The 17,139-nt window shown below is 39.2% G+C and overlaps 3 protein-coding genes across 3 annotated transcripts; 2 read left to right on the top strand and 1 right to left on the bottom strand.

The window, feature by feature from the left end:
- Positions 1 to 6,937: 6,937 nt before the first annotated feature.
- Positions 6,938 to 8,550, top strand: LOC109403284 (alpha-tocopherol transfer protein-like). The gene is made up of 3 exons (XM_029862777.2): positions 6,938 to 7,252; positions 7,316 to 7,676; positions 8,004 to 8,550. The coding sequence occupies exons 1-3, from the start codon at positions 6,978 to 6,980 to the stop codon at positions 8,241 to 8,243; spliced, it is 876 nt and encodes a 291-aa protein (XP_029718637.1). The 5' UTR covers positions 6,938 to 6,977; the 3' UTR covers positions 8,244 to 8,550.
- A 5,280-nt stretch (positions 8,551 to 13,830) lies between these two features.
- On the top strand, positions 13,831 to 14,810 carry LOC109415062 (vacuolar protein sorting-associated protein 37B). Its single transcript, XM_019688919.3, has 3 exons — positions 13,831 to 14,048; positions 14,151 to 14,322; positions 14,385 to 14,810. The coding sequence occupies exons 1-3, from the start codon at positions 13,935 to 13,937 to the stop codon at positions 14,783 to 14,785; spliced, it is 687 nt and encodes a 228-aa protein (XP_019544464.2). The 5' UTR covers positions 13,831 to 13,934; the 3' UTR covers positions 14,786 to 14,810.
- A 323-nt stretch (positions 14,811 to 15,133) lies between these two features.
- LOC115261336 (uncharacterized protein C9orf85 homolog) lies at positions 15,134 to 15,969 on the bottom strand. Its single transcript, XM_062855721.1, has one exon. The coding sequence runs from the start codon at positions 15,851 to 15,853 to the stop codon at positions 15,194 to 15,196; it is 660 nt and encodes a 219-aa protein (XP_062711705.1). The 5' UTR covers positions 15,854 to 15,969; the 3' UTR covers positions 15,134 to 15,193.
- Positions 15,970 to 17,139: the final 1,170 nt, after the last annotated feature.

Here is a 17,139-nt window from a genome sequence, read left to right as displayed (position 1 = left end):
CAGCAGGCTACCGTGATGGACTCTCCAGAGCGAGTCATCGATGTTCGTTGCTGCTAGGCTACGGCAGCTAACCTTGAGGGTGCGATATGCACTAGCCCCTCTCTGAAGCAATACCTTCTTGGTGGTTCCGGAGAGACGTAGGGTTTGGCGACCATAGGAATGTGTTTTAGTGGGTCGAGGAGAGAGTAGTCCTGGCTTCTACCGGCATTGTAGAAGACGGCCTCATCCCCACACTACCCTAACCTTCCTGTTAGGGTGTCTGATGAGCAGATTTATCCCCCTATGGTTTAGAAGGAAAAAAAAATGCTTGATACGTGCAACACCAAAACCCAAAACAAAAATCTATTTTTAGCACCGTTTCGTTATCGACGGTACTGATGCCCACATGAATGTTTTGTTTTAACCATTATTTTTTTGTTGCTGGGTCGGGAGTCGAACCAGAAGTGTTGAAGACCGCTAGATGAGTTCCATACGCGCTGATGCCTTGTACCGTTTTAGTGATAGCAGTGATAGCAACAGATGTTTCATTAACTTAAAGGAAACTATATAACTTCTGTCTCAATCATTGCAGTAGAGCGCAAAACGACTATGTCGTATGTAATAGAATACAGTAATTTATCACATTCGGATATAATAACCCACTTGACTCTTGCATTCGCTTGTTTAACCCTAAAAGGGATACCTGGGGTCCATTGGACCCCAGGCGCCTTTCAGAGCTCGTCTTTGATGGAACACACTCAGCGAGGTGGCGAAACTGAGGCCATGAAGGTATCCCTTTTAGGGTTAATAATGTTTGTGAAGTGTTCGATTTTAATATGTCCAAATCTGTTTTTAAAACCCGACTGAAGTGAATTGTTTAGATCCTAAGATAATTTAATTGTGTTAGTTTATAAGTTCAGTCTGTACGATGTATGTCGAAGACGGTGTAATAAATAAATAAATAAATAAATTACTGATAAATACATAATGCATTTTAGAAGTTATTTAATCAATATAAGAAAATTTAAACCTCGATTAAAACACCCTTCGCTTCGCACACTGCTCATATGCTAATTGTGGTTTCCATCATTATTGGCATGTGATAGCAGCCTACAGAAAAGAAAAAAGGTCATCTCTAAAAAAATTTTGCTGCCGTCGATCGGTGGCTCAAACGGGGATTAAGTTGGTTGGGAGTCGAATCAGAAATGATGAATACCACTAGAGTTGACCGTATAGCTGTTCAATCTTCTTGATTTCATTTGTTTACTCGAAAAGCTTTTATAATTGCATTGTTAGAGCAAACTTTGCTAGTTTGTACATTGCATTTATTCAGTTTTTGTAGTATTGAATTGTTGAATTATCTTATATCACCATTTAATGAACCCTAATGTAAAGAAAAATGCAATGCATCATTACATTGATAATGGCAATCTTAAGGATTATTGCATGACAACTGCGGAATTACTGCATTTTATATTGCAAAGGTCGATATTCAGTCTAATTCGTGCAATGATATAATGCTTGTGAGGGAAGATTCAAATATTACGTCCATCATTTTTTGGGATATCTAGACCCCCCTCCCCCTCTGTCACGCTATTTTCGTATACCTAATACACGTACTGTCACACTTTTCTTGACCCCCCCCCCTCCCCCAAATGTTGGGCGTAATTTTTGAACGTTCCCTTACTTGGGACGTTACACTCGATCGAGACTACGTACATGATTGTGGTTAGAGAGCCGGAATCTGTCTGTGATAATAAAATATATTGAAGAAAAACTTAGGGATTCTTGCTATACATGACCGTTAAACATGGTATAGTCCAGGGGTTTTCAGATCGTCACGAAAACATAATCGCCCAATGCTAATTACGGTGTGTTTCGCAAACCCACGGAGTAGACGGCAGTAGTGAGCAAACGTCAAACAGGAGCGAAAACGATGCGAGCATTGTGAGTGAGCGCTTTGCGAACTACAGAATATTTGAATTGACTGTTAAAAAGTGAAACTGTGGGAAGTGAGTAGAGTGAGACGTCTGTTTGTCACAGAACGGAACGCTTGGAACCACAGACATTTATTGTAAAGTTATTCGGATTCCATGGTAGTGCTAAGCATCTTCCAAAAGCTTTTTAGACTAAAAAATAAAGCTTGGGCACCGGAATTCTAATGGAAGCTGCAAAACTTTTTTTATTACCGGTTCTATGGTGAAACCACTGAAAAGTTTCTTATAAGATCATGTACAATTTTCAGTTGCAGAGATTTTTGGCTATTTGAAAACCCCGAGGATAATCTACAATTACACATTACATCAAGGCGAAACTGGAAGCATTTCCTCATTTTTCTGGTTTATGCTTTTTTTTTATTAAATAACGAAGCAATATTTTTAAAATCGGTTTTTGTGCACATGTAGAGTATGGATCAGGGTATCTTCTGATTTTTTTTACGCTGTAGAAAATGTTTTTCGTTTTTGCAGAAACCATTTTTTAGTGAAATTTTGTTCAACAATGGTTTCTGCAAAAACGAAAAACATTCTCTCTCGCGTAAAAAAATCAGTAGATACCCTGATCCATACTCTACATGTGCACGAAACCCAATTTTGAAATTATCGCTTCGTTATTTAATAAAAATCAAAAACCAAAAGTGAGGAAATAGATCCAGTTTCGCCTTAAACATTACAGGTAATTAGTTAAATGGAATATATGTTGGGATTTTGAATTGAACACCCCTCAATTCTACAACCTAGAAGACCGTGTACCCCCCGCGTGTAATTGTTTTGAATTTTAGTTTGAGTTTTGATCTGTAACTGATCAGTGTTGTTTCTACAGGTGATGTTGTCAAGTTTCGAAGACGCAATCCGAACAATGGATGGGTAGTGGTTCACAGTCCGAGCAAATCAACATTGCCATACAGGATAACGATAAAATATTTGAGGGGGCTAGAGGCAAAAGGGTGCGTGACAAAAAAACACTTTCAGGTAAATGAGGTTTAAAGTTTTTTTTACCAATTTTTCATCCTATACAAAATGTATAGAGTATCAAAATCTTTAAGGGCCCATATAGCCGAGGCGGTAAACGCACGAGTATTCAGCATGACCATGCTGAGGGTGACGGGTTCGATTCCCGGTCGGTCCAGGATCTTTTCGTAATGGAAATTTCCTTGACTTCCTTGGGCATAGAGTATCTTCGTGCCTGCCACACGATATACACATGCAAAATGGTCATTGGCAGAGGAAGCTCTCAGTTAAAAACTGTGGAAGTGGAACACTAAGCTGAGAAGCAGGCTTTGTCCCAGTGAGGACGTTACGCCAAGAAGAAGAAGAAGAAGAAGAAGAGTATCAAAATAGACCCAATTTTCGACGTATTGAATTTTTTTTTTCTAACTATCGAAAAAATAATCTTGAAAAAGTTTCTTATGGCTTGAAATCTGAATATTTTTTTGATATGCTCAGCTCAAAATCGACAAAATGGTCGCTTACACCCCTTTGCATCTGTGGCCCTAATTTCATATATTTCTCTGAGCAAAAAAACGTAAAGAAATTTGAAATGAACATAATGAACATAATATTATCGATTTTTTGGATTGATGTTGTTAATCTGGTAAAATTAACATTAAAACAATATATAGAACGGCAAAAAACGACTGTGATCAATCTTACCCCCATACCATACTATAGGAGTACTACAAGAATGAATATTCAAAATTTTGTCAAATTTTCTGAAAATAATGCGACTGAAATCTGTGAATTTGAATCTGAAAGAAACATCATAAGCGATTTCAATATTACAATGTCTATTCAATTACGGCACTTTGATTTGTAGATGCTGCCAATATACCCGTATAGTATATATACAAGCGATCGCCAAGTTAATCTGAAAATCCACCATGCGAACCGTGTATCTTGCAATTACCGGCACTGATCTGACTCACTGACTTCGCGGGAAGGGCGATACACAGCGCAATGTTTAACATAGCAATAACGTCGTCTTCAGTTAGTTCGGTTCAACGTGTGCATAGGGGAAAAGGGTGTCTGGTCATAAAATCTCAATATTGACTAAAGATGGGGAGCTGCTCAGTAGATAGTCAATGTCATACTACGATCGTTAATTAATCTACTTGGAGTGTATAGCTTTGGTGATGCAGATGCTGTTAAGCATACAAGGGTAAGTTGATTCGAAGTGCCAGTTTTAATTTTTTTTCTTCGGTTTCAGTGAAAAACTGATATATTTTAAGAATATTTAAAGTGCCAACCATAAAAAATCAATTTTCGCTAGATCCATGCTTAGCGTTTTCAGTAGTTGGTTCGAACATTCCGGATGTGGTGTAGAATGACATTTATCATGGATAGCACAGGCATCAATAACCAAGCATCTCCATTTGTCTCTCAATCTTCTGTGAGATAATAAAATATTTCGTTAGTAATTAGAAAGGGCAATGTACAGGGGATACTCAAAATAACTGGGACAGGTAAAATTTTCACTATTCAATAACTGTTCAACTAGCTGTAACTTTTCGAAAAGGATATCAAATATTCTCAAAAATTTACTGTAAGTTCATCAACTAGTTGTGTATCGGTGGTCCAAATTTGGATAAGATCGGGCTATTCTACACGAAGTTAGAAAAAATCTAGAAAAGGGAATAATTATCCGATAGCCAACTTTGAGCTGTTATATCTTCGGATTCAATGAACCGAATGCAATCAATTTTTTAATCATTTATGACTAATATAATAAACTTCGAAAAACATTTGATTTAATTTGAAATTGTTCAAAAGAAAAAAAAGTTATAGCAATTTCATTTATTATATGTTTTTTTTTGTGAATTTATCTATTTTTTATATGCATCCCATTACTTTTTCAATTTAATGCCGGCGATTGAGTTGCTTTCCTTCGAAACATAAATATATTCAAGTCAATTAGAGGGAATTTAAATGAACTATAATTACTATCTCGAACTTTGAAACGATGATGAAGTTTTGGATAAATTGGTGTTATATTAGAAAAATAATCCAATCATTTTAACTTTCTTTCGTGTAAAGAGTTTTGAAATAAGTCAGAAGTTTTCAATATGTAAAGGAATAACAATAGCAACAACATCATGATGTTTCACCAAGCAATGCCAACGCTATAACTTTTTTCATAAGCATCAGATCACTTCGCGGTCTTCGACAAAGTTTTTCAGGACACCATAGGCTATGTTTTCACTTTAACGGTTACACAGTTTTAGAAAAATTCGGGATTGTTATGAGAGAAATGCAAAAAAAGTGTGTTTTTCCATGTAAAACCCCATACAAACTTCAATCGCGATGCGCAAAACGTAGACATAACCGATCGTGCCCAAATTTTGCACACTTATATGGGTCCTGAAATGGTATCAAAAAAGCTTTGGTCTGATGAAATACCATTGAATTTTTCACTTTTCCATATAAACGATGACCCACTCTAGTGTATATTAATTGTGACCAACAAGAAATGCTGAACTACTAAGCTCAGGGACCTCAACGTTCCTGCGACTTCTCATAGTTAACCCGCTAGACGATGGTCATCTGAAGGACGATAGCCAGCGGATGGACAGTGAAGATTTAGAAGGTATCCCATCATAAACTGTAATATTATGTTTTACATAAAAAGTGTCAAATTAACATATTTTCAATAAAAAATATCTCTCAGATAGAGTTTTTAATGTATTGTTCTCAATTGTTTGCTAGAATCATAGTAACATGAAAATATGATCGTGTAGCTGCCGGCTTAGAATAGCACTACGGACCTCTACGGACCACCTGTTCCGGGGGCAAAAGTCCAACAAACAAGTGACCCCAATCCAAGGCGTCAGGCGACCCGTGCTGAGGGATGAATGGTTGAGGGGGTGTAAAAGATGCTCGATCGTTAACGGAGCCCGTAACGTGCGTAGATCGCCCTCTTGGGTTGCGTTGTGGCGAAAGATCTACCAAACCGAAATCTAGTGTCGTCCTATTTTTCAATTTTGGTATATGTGTTCTGGTAATTTAAGGAATTATAGGGAATTATATTATGTTTCTAGTTCAAAACCGAATTAGCGACATTTTTTCTTTTACTTCCGCTGCTTTTGCCTTGCGTTAAACACAATGTCGGAAGTGGGGCGCTGTATTGTACACGTGGTGCTCTATACAGCGCCCCACTTCCGACATAGTGTTTAACGCAAGTCAAAAGCTGCGGAAGTAAAAGAAAAAATTTCGCTAATTCGGTTTTGAACTGGAAACATAATAGTATTTCGTTCTTGCTACTAGTGTTTTGATGACTTCCATTTTTTGAATAAAACTATGTTTACCAACTTTACTTTGCATATAGTTAAAAACCTCAGTGCAAAGGAAATCAAATTGGGTTAGGGATCCATGTATGTACTAACTCTTCGAAGACTGGAAAGTGCTGGTACGTAAGGAACATACTAGAATCCTTATTACTGAACACATGTTCCATTATTAAAATGGTATTGTTGCTAATGGTAAAACGCGGGTTCTTAACTTCTTACTGGGGAGAATTTAACGGTAAACCAGGGTGGTGCTAGGTTTCCGATGCATGGCCAATTATCAGTGCTCTTGTTTTGTTTTCTATAAGAAAGACATTTCTAAGAAAACTAAACAAAAACTGTATAAAAATCGATACTTTATTGTCCTTCAATGGTAATTGAGTAATGCGACATGCACTACACTAAGGATACGAGTAATGTCACAATAGATCTAAAAACTGGTCGCAGTGACATACCCCGGGACAGACCTGAGGTCTGAGACCCGAACAGGAATAAAAAAAAACATGATAAAATAAGCAATGCACTCCGCGTCATCCACTCAAATCAACCCCATAAAACGGTACCTAATACTTTAATTTGTAGACGAATCTTGAAAGTTCCGTTGAGGTGGTCGTACGATTCTGTATACCTGAGTAAACCATATATCGAAAATTGTCCATAGAAGATCAAATATACTGACTCACACAACACAAAACTTCTTCTCTCACAAGCAGCTTTCCAAATGGATCACGACTACGGGTTCGACCTGGAGGAAGCCATCAAAAGAGAAGGTCTGTCCAGAGCCGATCTGCAAGCGTTGCGAACGCCTCCCATCGAAGGAGTGCCATTGGACATCACCGATAGATTGCTGGCCTGTTTCCTCAATGCATGTAGGAAAAATGTCCCCGAAACACGAAAAGTCATCAAAATCTACTACCAAGATCGTCGAGAGGCTCCGGAGTTGTTCGACAATCGTGACCCGCTGAATCCAAAAATCCAACAATGCTTCCAAAACCAGTGAGTTCATGACATATATCCGCCTAAACCAGTAATTTAGAAACCAACCTTTCACATTCTCAGAGACTACTTTTTCCTGCCACCTACACCGGCCGGTCATTCCGTGATCTTCCACCGATTGAGCAACCCTAAGGCGTCCAACTACCACTTCGACGAAGCAGTAAAAACCTACTTCATGCTCATAGAAACCTGTATGTATCATCAAGGTCCCCGCCCGGGCCTGATCTGCCTGTTCGACATGAACAACGTGGGGCTGTCGCATCTGCTTCGGGTCAAAATCGGCACCATTCGAAAATTCTTCCACTACCTGCAGGAGGGCTTGCCGGCCAAGCTGAAAGCCATTCACGTGTTGAACGCCGTCTCTTTCTTCGATAAGGTTCTCTACATCATCAAACCGTTCATGCACGCTGAAATTCTAAACATGGTGAGTATTGAGCAGCGTGACGAAATATATACCTAATACAGTAGACGTTCGATAACTGCAACATGTTTACGTTTCACTTAGCGAACAAAATTCGGTAACTGCAACGTCAGATAGGCGTCAACAACCCATCAATTGACGGTAAATGAACAAAAAATTCATTCGATTGTTCATTTGGGCTAACTTGGCGCACCGTTCTGACGGATAGCGGTGCGATAACTGCAAATTTGTTGCACTTACCGGACTTGCAGTTAAAAAGCATTGCAGTTAAACCGTTTGCACCGACCGAACGTCTACTGTAGTTCTAATCGTGTCTCAACTGCATTCCAGCTCTTTCTGTACCCCACAAATACTAGCTTGGAAAAGTTGTATGACGAGTGGATTCCCCGCAGTTGCTTACCCTCGGACTATGGTGGTGAGCTGAAATCTGTCGCTGAGTTGCATCAAGAGCACCTGAAAACTTACCAATCACTTCGGCCGTACTTCCTGGCCGAAGAGCGACAACGAAAGGGAGATTCCAAGCTGATAGAAGAAACGAGCAACAAGATTAAATCTTTGGACATCGATTAGCGGGCGTTCTTCTACATATCGCGCTTTTCCCATAGAGATGATGTTTAGCCAAAATAACGAAAATAGCTGCACAAATATTTTACATACACTATCCATTACATTCATCTGGCTCGTTCAATGTGAGCTTTGAGCTTAAGGAAACTAATTGTGATATTATGCAATTGCTCAAGTGAAACTTACATATTCGAATAACTCGTTTAGGTGGAATTTTAATTGGGCTTGGGAATAATTGTAAAAAAGAGTTGTTAAGCTGAATCGTGGCTTCAAATTGAGCAAAACAATAAATTGGTACAAATTCTTTTTAAAATGTGTTTTATTGTATGTTCACAGGACCAAATGAGCCATTTTACGAGACGTTTCGGATCAGCTGATCGCTCATTTCATGAATGAAAATTTGACAGGAGGTTGCGCCCAAGCCCGTGAGTGTTAATATCAATATAAACACTGTTGTCGTTTCGAAAAATAGACTATTGCTACTACAGTAGACGTTCGATAAGTGCAACATGTTTACGTTTCAGTTACCGAATGAAATTCGCGTATTTATATATTTTTTTTCATTGCATCTCATTCCAGTATTGTTTTTTTCCGAAGAATGAGAAAATCTGATAAAAAGATTTATCTTAGAAAATATTAATCGGGGTTTCATACGCCCTCACAGAGCCAAACAACTCACGAGTACACAGCTAAAATTAATAAGATTTACACGTCATGTAAACTTCAGTTTAGTCATGTAAACTTAGTGTTATGATGGTTTACATGATATATAATGTAAATTTGTGTTATATGTCATGTAAATACACAGAGTCATGCTGAATTACATGACATATAATGGAAGTTTACATGATATTTTATGACTTTTACATGATATGTCATGTAAACTTTTGTGTTATCTCACGCTCCAATCATGTGCATCATATGTCACAGAATTTTACACTCTTTTTTCGATCTGTGTACCTCTGGAAAGCAATTTGAAATTCTATATGAAGATAATCAATGCAATGAACTTTTATTAACCCTCTAATACCCAACCCCGCCCTTAGACGGGGTATAGTTCGAGCATTTTTGTAATTTTTGTTTCGTGGAGAATCAATTTTTTTATATTTTTGGCTGATATTTGGGACTGTTTTGTATGCACCTCGTCCTTTTTTTACGTCCATGCATGGCTAAGCGACAAAAAATTCTACCGACAAGACAATAAGCACACTCAACATTTTTATATTTTTTAAAACATCTCCGTGATTAGGAGAAGTGTACAAAAATATAAAAATATCTATTTTAATTATTATTTTGGCAGTAAAATTTTATTTCGCTAAGCCAATAGTGGACGTAAAATAAGGTTTAGGTGTATCTTAAAATGGTGTTTGGTGTATTTTAAAGCGTATTTATATTTTTTTAAAATCATTGAAAAATTGATGTTTTAGTCACCTTTTAGAAGCCATTGTTTATTTTATACTGAATCGCTACAATTAACATATTTTAAATTTTTCCCAAATCATTCTACCATAGTTTAATAATTTAAGGGAATCGAATACACTCTAAAATTATTTTCCTCAAAATTACACGGAAAATAAAATTTTCTATGTAAAAAAATAAAAATATTTCAACAATAATCATAAAACCTCAAAATGTTTTCATCTCGAAAAGTCCGTACCCCAAATATGCTTGCAGGAAAAATATAAAAGTGTGGGGATGTTCAAAAATAAAAATTAGAAAAATCAAAAACTGAAATTCACGAAATCGAGAATTTAAAAAAATCATCTTCCAAAACATGCTTAAATCGATTTTAGATGGCGAAAAATGATATTTAGATCAAAATCAAAAAAATGGGTATTAGAGGGTTAAGATAAGACGATAGTGGATTTAACTTATCATCATAGTAGCCATGAATATTGCTGTCAACGTAGATTTGAATGCTGTTAAATCATAGTATGACCAATTTTTATTATGGTCATATCTTCTCAGTAGACGATCGTGGACGGATAGATTTAAATAACATGCACATGCATTTAACTATCAATTCAAATTTCATTTGATTTGCGCGATCATTCCACCAGATGCGCTAGTGTTCGATCGCTTTGACGTTTGCCAGTGTACACGTTGCTGAATGATGCTAACGAAAATTACAGGCAATTTGTGAAGTGTGCGTGTCAGCAAAACGTCAAACCGAAATCCATCATGGCAGACAGTGTCACGCGCGGTTCTACCAACAGGTGGCAGTGTGCTCATGAAAAAGATGCCTGGCAAAAGTTTTTGATGAATGTCCTCTAAGAGTTACGTCTGTTTGTCTGTGGTATCCCAATGTACAACTTTTTGCCCCATAAGGAAGATAGGGTGGGGCGGGACAAGATGGGTCAGTGTATAGATAGTAGAGTAAACATAGATCCGCTAAGATGAATCCGTTGTATCCAAACGAACTGTCAAAATCTGTATCCAATCGTCGCACTTTTGAAAATTACTACTTACACGCTTGAAACATTTTAGTCAGCGGTGTCCGCGGATCTATGTTTACTCTACACTGCAAAAACTGCAAATATTTATTTTATGTGAAATTACACATCGATCCAATCGACCATCCCACACATATATTGTATTACCCAAAATATAACTAGCATGGTTATTGTTATTCTTTTGATTAGTTTCACAAATCATTGGTATGTGTGATCACCCATAGCAAAAAAATATGTGTGTACACACATAATAACAATGTATAGCGAAACCGTGTTTGCATCAGTGTCTGTGTCAGCCGCCGGTCAAGCCGCCGGCGATGCTCAAAGTGAAAAGATGGCGATTAAAACACGTTTACAGAATAATGTGCTGCAGGAGTTGCAGTTCGTAGTGGAGTAATTTCTTCCGAAATCATCTCGACCTTATTCTTTGAAGCATGAAATAGTGGTTGTCAATAGTTTGAAATTGGAAAATCTATGGAAACTCGAAAATTCTCAGGAGAACAAGTTTAAAACATCATCAGAAACATGGTTCGGAAATGAAAAGTTGATCGATTGGTTACTCATTGGTGGTCAATCGATCAACTTTTTAGTGAAATACGGTGTTTGACTCTTTCCAAATGAGCTGATTGCTGTGTTTTAAATCCATGTTAAAAGCTAGGATGTTTAAAGCTTTTTATATCAAACTTGTAACATTAATCCCCGATAAAGTTATATTTTCTAATATAAAAACCATTTGAGCACATCCATCAAATATATAAGTAATGTCATTGATTTTATTTGTCATTCTGCATTGTTTTTATGTGTGGTCCACATCAAAACGATATATACCAAAAAATAATTCGTTATGTGTGTCACCCATAAACATCATTTGTCCAGACAAATTGCAAAAATATATGTGTGAAAAACATAAAATAATTGTTTGCAGTTTTTGCAGTGTACTATCTATAGGTCAGTGCCATTTTCGGGCGAATTGCTTATGTTTTGATTATGTTAATAATTTTGTTAGATGACGAACATGAACATACAAAAGTTTGGGGCATTGATTAAAAAAAATATTCACTCTCATTGGAAATAAAAAATAAAATGTTTTTAGCCATTTTTCTTATGTGATACAATCCATAAAATCTCCATATAAACGGCCGCGGGGCAAGATGGGTCACCTTCAATTTTGAACGTATTTTTGGAGCACTCAAAAGTTATTTATTTTTTATTACAAGACTATCTCATAAATGACTTCAATCCAGCGGAATGAGCGCTCAAAATTATAACATAAAATTATGATAATTTTTTAGTGAAAACATCGATTTTCAAGTCGCCTTTTTTATATTCCAAACAAATTTATAAAATGTTTACTAGTAGCTCTTGTTTACTCAGTACACTCAGAAAAATATTGCATCTTGCTTTGCTCCTTAGATTACCGTGCAAATGTTCAATCGTTTGAAATATTTGTTCACACGTCAAACGCCATGGGAAGTAGCATGTAAACAACCCGATTATTCCATGCACCATCCAAAAAGTGTAACCGACGCTGAAAAATTCTAGCAGCGAAACGAACCAATGTATGCTAAAACTGGTGGGAACATATTGTGGTGGGACAAAAAATTTTTGCAGGGGGTCGAATACGGTGCAAAAGATGTAATAACATATTAAATTTAAAAGTTCTGCACTTAGATTATGACCAGTTGCTTTTACACTTGAAAACTATGTGCAGCGCTATCGATTTTTTGTCGATTCAATCCGAGTGTGCCGCAGCTCTGGTAGATGGTATGATTACCTCTAAACGTTCGCACCATGGATCCTGTCCAACACACCTCCTGCAGCGCTACGATTCCGAACCCGCGGTCCTTCAGTAGATCGGCGAGTATGCGGGTGCTCCCAATGAAGTTGAGAGATCGGTAGTTCCACGTACCGAGTTTCCAATCGCAAGTCCTTTTTGTTCGCTAAGGTCGTTGCCGTTGGTCTCGGTTCGTATTATTCTGTTGCTGATTTTCCGTTACAATGTTTTTTTACGGCTGGCTCGTAGGGCCTGACACCAACCCCCTACTTTCCGGAGGACCATAGTGCACAGTTGAGCTTAGAGTCCTTCCCTGACACTCGAACGTAGATCAGCCGCCCCTAACATGGGGATCAGACGCTGTTGTGAGCCGCTCCTCCTGGAGAACAGACGCTCAAGTTTGCCGAAGCAACCCCCCCCCCCCCCTTCGGGACGATTCAAATACAGTAGACGTTCGATAACTGCAACATGTTTACGTTTCACTTAGCGAACAAAATTCGATAACTGCAACGTCAGATTGACGTCATTCGGGCTAACCTGGTGCACCATTTTGACGGAAAGCGGTGCGATAACTGCAAATTTGTTGCACTCACTGGACTTGCAGTTAGAAAGCATTGCAGTCAAACCGCTTGCACCGACCGAACGTCTACTGTATGACGTCCATCATTTTTCGGGGATTTTAGACCCCCCCCCTCCCCCCTCTGTCATGCTTTTTCGTATACCTAACATATGGAGTGTCACACTTTCTCAGACCCCCCTCCCCCTTAAATGATGGACCTCATACAGTAGACGTTCGGTCGGTGCAAACGGTTTAACTGCAATGCTTTCTAACTGCAAGTCCGGTAAGTGCAACAAATTTGCAGTTATCGCACCGACAAATGTCAAAATGGTGCGCCATGTTAGCCCTAATGAACAGTCGAATGAATTTTTCGTTCATTTTACGTCAATTGACGGCTTGTTGACACTGTCAGGCGTTGCAGTTATCGAATTTTCGTTCGCTAAGTGAAACGTAAACATGTTGCAGTTATCGAACGTCTACTGTATTTGAATGACCCCTTCCTTGTCAGCCTACGACCTAAGTTCCCACAGGGGTTGGTTATACCCTATCTTTGTTTCGTGGAAAATATTTTTTTTTTAATTTTTGGCTGATATTCAGGACTGTTCTGTATATCTCAAAATAGTTTTTGGTGTATTTTAAAGCGTATTTACATTTTTAAAAAATCATTATCGTGACATTTTTTGGACAGCTCAATAAACAGACTGTAGTTGGACCCTTTTCACATGTCGGCACAGTAATTTAGTTGTACGCAAAGTTAGCCCTATATTGATATTTTCAAGGCCTTTGAACCCAACCTCCGCTATGAGCGAGTTGTCAAAATAATAGAAAAGCGATAAAAACATAAAAAGTAAAGTGGATTAGTAAAAGTTAAAGTTCTATTATTTTTCGGTAAATAATCGGTACCAGTTCACATGTACCAACAATATCTAAACCAAGCAGTTCGGACACTGCAAAATCTAAGCTCCGACGAACTCAAAGATCTGCTAAACGATGACGACAAGCTGGACGAACGAGTTGACTTGGCCGTGAGTGAAAATTTTATCAATCATCTCTCCTGCTCTTGATCTGCGATCATGACTCATCCTTTGTTGGGATGCTATATTTTCACGTCGTTTATTTATTTTTAGGTGCAAACATTGGAGTCCGAGAAAGATGTTATTTTAAGCGAAAATCGCAGTTTGGCCGAAAGCAACCTGGAAAAGGAGCCCAAATTGATTGAACTGCGATCCAAAGTGAACGAACTCTCCGAACAGGGCAGAGTGCTAGCGACTTCGGTGAAGGAAAAATCTGAGGAACTAAGTAAGATTGGGGAAGAACCAGCTGGGTAAGAGATACTGAAGATGCTTTTGTTTTAATTTTAGAGACCAAATCCAGTAGCACAAATCCCGACACAGTCTTGGCGCTCCTCCAGGCAGCGGCGGCGGAAAGCGAAGAAGAGTCGGAAAAGATTGTTAAGACATTTTTGGACGGCGAACTGTCGATTGATGCCTATCTGGAGCAGTTTATGACTCCCCGAAAAGCCATGCACAGTCGGAAGCTCAAAGCAGAGAAGATGGTTGAACTGCTTCGGAACGGTACGAATCAACAACGAACAGGCATGTTGCCTCCACTGCATGGTTCTCCGGCGCCCGGAATTTCTCCGTATCCTTCGCATGCCAGTGGATTTTATCCACCGCCTCCGCAGCCCTCTGCTGGCAGTATACCGTATCCGATTGGACCCATTTCGATGCCTATGCCGGGAATGTTCCGACCGCCATATTGAGACAAATAAATGTTCACTAACTATTCGTCTGACCGCTCTATCAATGAAGCTGTGGAATCACGTTTGTTTACAAGCAAGCTGGAACTTCAAGGAAACAACTTGTCTATTCACCAATGTATTGGAAAAGCGTGATTCCGCTCTGTTTCCTGAACTGCCCTATGTCTCATCTTAGCTACAATGCTTCAACATTTTCTATAAGTCATTTACGAAGCATATCCCTTTATGTTGCTTGCTGATAAAAATTTACATTTTCTCAGATTATGCACTGTGTTACATTATTCTACAGCTTTAAAATTTCAATTCTGACAAGAAGTACTGGTTGTAAAATTAGGAAATGAAATAAAAAGATTAAGGTATGTACGATACATTTATTACATTGCTTACAATCTATTCCTGTTCAAACATCTCTCAGTTGGAAAAATCTTCATCGCTCAAGTCCTCGTAATCGTCATCGTCATCCGAGAACAAATCATCTCCATCTTCATTTCCGGCCAGTTTGAGCTGTTCGAACTTCTCCATCAACTCCTCCCTGGTTCGAGGCATATTTTCCGCCTTCTTCCGCCCCTTCTGGTCATCGTCGTCGTAATCCGAATCGCCGTCCTGGGCTTTCTCCTTCTTCTTGCCCTTGTTCATGTATCGTAGGAAAGTCCTCCGCTTGCGTTCCGGCAGCGACTTGATGAGCTGGTCCATTTCCACTTTCAGCTTGATCTTTTCCTCGACAGTTGGTTCGGGTGGAACGATACTCACTTCTTCGGACGACTTCAAACATTTGGCGCAACATTTACTCGACAGGGCACAATCCCGGCAGAGGACATGATACGCCCGTTTGACCTTCCGCTCGCTGCATTTGTTGCACTTTCCGGGCTGCGTCAGCGGTTTGTACTTGCGGTATTTTATCTTCCACTCGATCTGCTCCTTGCACCGCTCGCAGACTTCGCAAACATTCAGCGTGGTGATCAACTTGATGAGCGGTGTGTGCTTGTCGTGGAGATCGTTTTTGAAGGCAAATGAGTTCTGGTGCTTCTGCGGGCGTGACCTGCGGCCACCGTCACCACGTCTTGTGCTCATTTTTATAGGTAAAACTGATTAACTTTTGAATAATTTATCAATTTTAATGCTTATTTTAGTAGCACTTCATTTTTCACGTGTTGAAAGCAGAAACGGACCGTAAACAAAAGAAACAACAAAAGATTTTGACAAATCATGACAATAATGGGCTAACCTCATTCACGTATCACCGCCGAAAGGGACGATTCATTTATTACGTCCAGCGTTTTCCGGAATTGGGTTCTTTAAGGGTATAGTCTATTTTACGAAACGACAACAGTGTTGATATTGATATTAACACTCACGGGCTTGGGCGCAACCTCCTGTCAAATTTTCATTCATGAAATGAGCGATCAGCTGATTCGAAACGTCTCGTAAAATGGCTCATCCGGATTATTTCATAATCGGATTCTCCGCCCAAAGAGTCGAAATCCAAAATTTCATAATTTTCGTGTTGGATTGTAGGTACATTCTTGGAGGTGCATCACACAGCTCAGTGAGGAGCTAGGTATCAACTGGTAGGTAAAGTATGATGGAAATGAATTGTAAATAAGTTATACCTAGATTGAATAAAGGAGAGACACTGCGCTGGTAGCGATATCAGTCAGTGCCTGGGTTTGGAGAACAAAGCCTCGCCTGTGTTTTTATTTCCAACAGGTTATGGGCCCTGGCGGTGGTTCGGGAAGCGAGGAGACCAAGATGCGGTACCATCCAATATCCGATGAGATATCAAGATGCGATGAGGCCTGGTGCCAATAGTCGTTGAGATACCGAGAGGCGGTGAGGATCTAGTATCTTGAGGGAACTGCGCTGGAACCAAGAGGTCGAGGCAGAGGGTGCTGGCTGATCGGGACGCTGGAGCTGGATGGCGGGAAGGTACTCGGTGTCGGATGAAGCTTGGAGCCAGGAGGAGCTTGGAAGCAAAGGTAGCTCGGTAGTGTAGAGCTAGGTGCTATTAGGAGCTCGGCGGGCTTTGGATCCAGGAGGAGTACGGTGACCAGATATGCTCGGGACGCGTCGGGTTCTGAGTGTGTGATGAGGAGGAGTGTTGGATTGTAGGTACATTCTTGGAGGTGCATCACACAGCTCAGTGAGGAGCTAGGTATCAACTGGTAGGTAAAGTATGATGGAAATGAATTGTAAATAAGTTATACCTAGATTGAATAAAGGAGAGACACTGCGCTGGTAGCGATATCAGTCAGTGCCTGGGTTTGGAGAACAAAGCCTCGCCTGTGTTTTTATTTCCAACATTTCGGACACCGGGAACTATTTTAAAATGCATTTTTGTAATTGCGTTGCGAATTACC

Source organism: Aedes albopictus, chromosome 3, assembly GCF_035046485.1.
Source record: "Aedes albopictus strain Foshan chromosome 3, AalbF5, whole genome shotgun sequence".
Classification (NCBI taxonomy): Eukaryota; Metazoa; Arthropoda; class Insecta; order Diptera; family Culicidae; genus Aedes; species Aedes albopictus.
This window is presented reverse-complemented; position numbering and strand designations above follow the sequence as displayed.

Coding starts and splice junctions, on each gene's coding strand:
- LOC109403284 (XM_029862777.2), top strand. CDS start 6,978: ATGGATCACGACTACGGGTTCGACCTGGAGGAAGCCATCAAAAGAGAA. Junction 7,253..7,315: donor CAACAATGCTTCCAAAACCA/GTGAGTTCATGA, acceptor TCACATTCTCAG/AGACTACTTTTTCCTGCCAC. Junction 7,677..8,003: donor ACGCTGAAATTCTAAACATG/GTGAGTATTGAG, acceptor ACTGCATTCCAG/CTCTTTCTGTACCCCACAAA.
- LOC109415062 (XM_019688919.3), top strand. CDS start 13,935: ATGTACCAACAATATCTAAACCAAGCAGTTCGGACACTGCAAAATCTA. Junction 14,049..14,150: donor ACGAACGAGTTGACTTGGCC/GTGAGTGAAAAT, acceptor ATTTATTTTTAG/GTGCAAACATTGGAGTCCGA. Junction 14,323..14,384: donor GGAAAAATCTGAGGAACTAA/GTAAGATTGGGG, acceptor TTTTAATTTTAG/AGACCAAATCCAGTAGCACA.
- LOC115261336 (XM_062855721.1), bottom strand. CDS start 15,853: ATGAGCACAAGACGTGGTGACGGTGGCCGCAGGTCACGCCCGCAGAAG.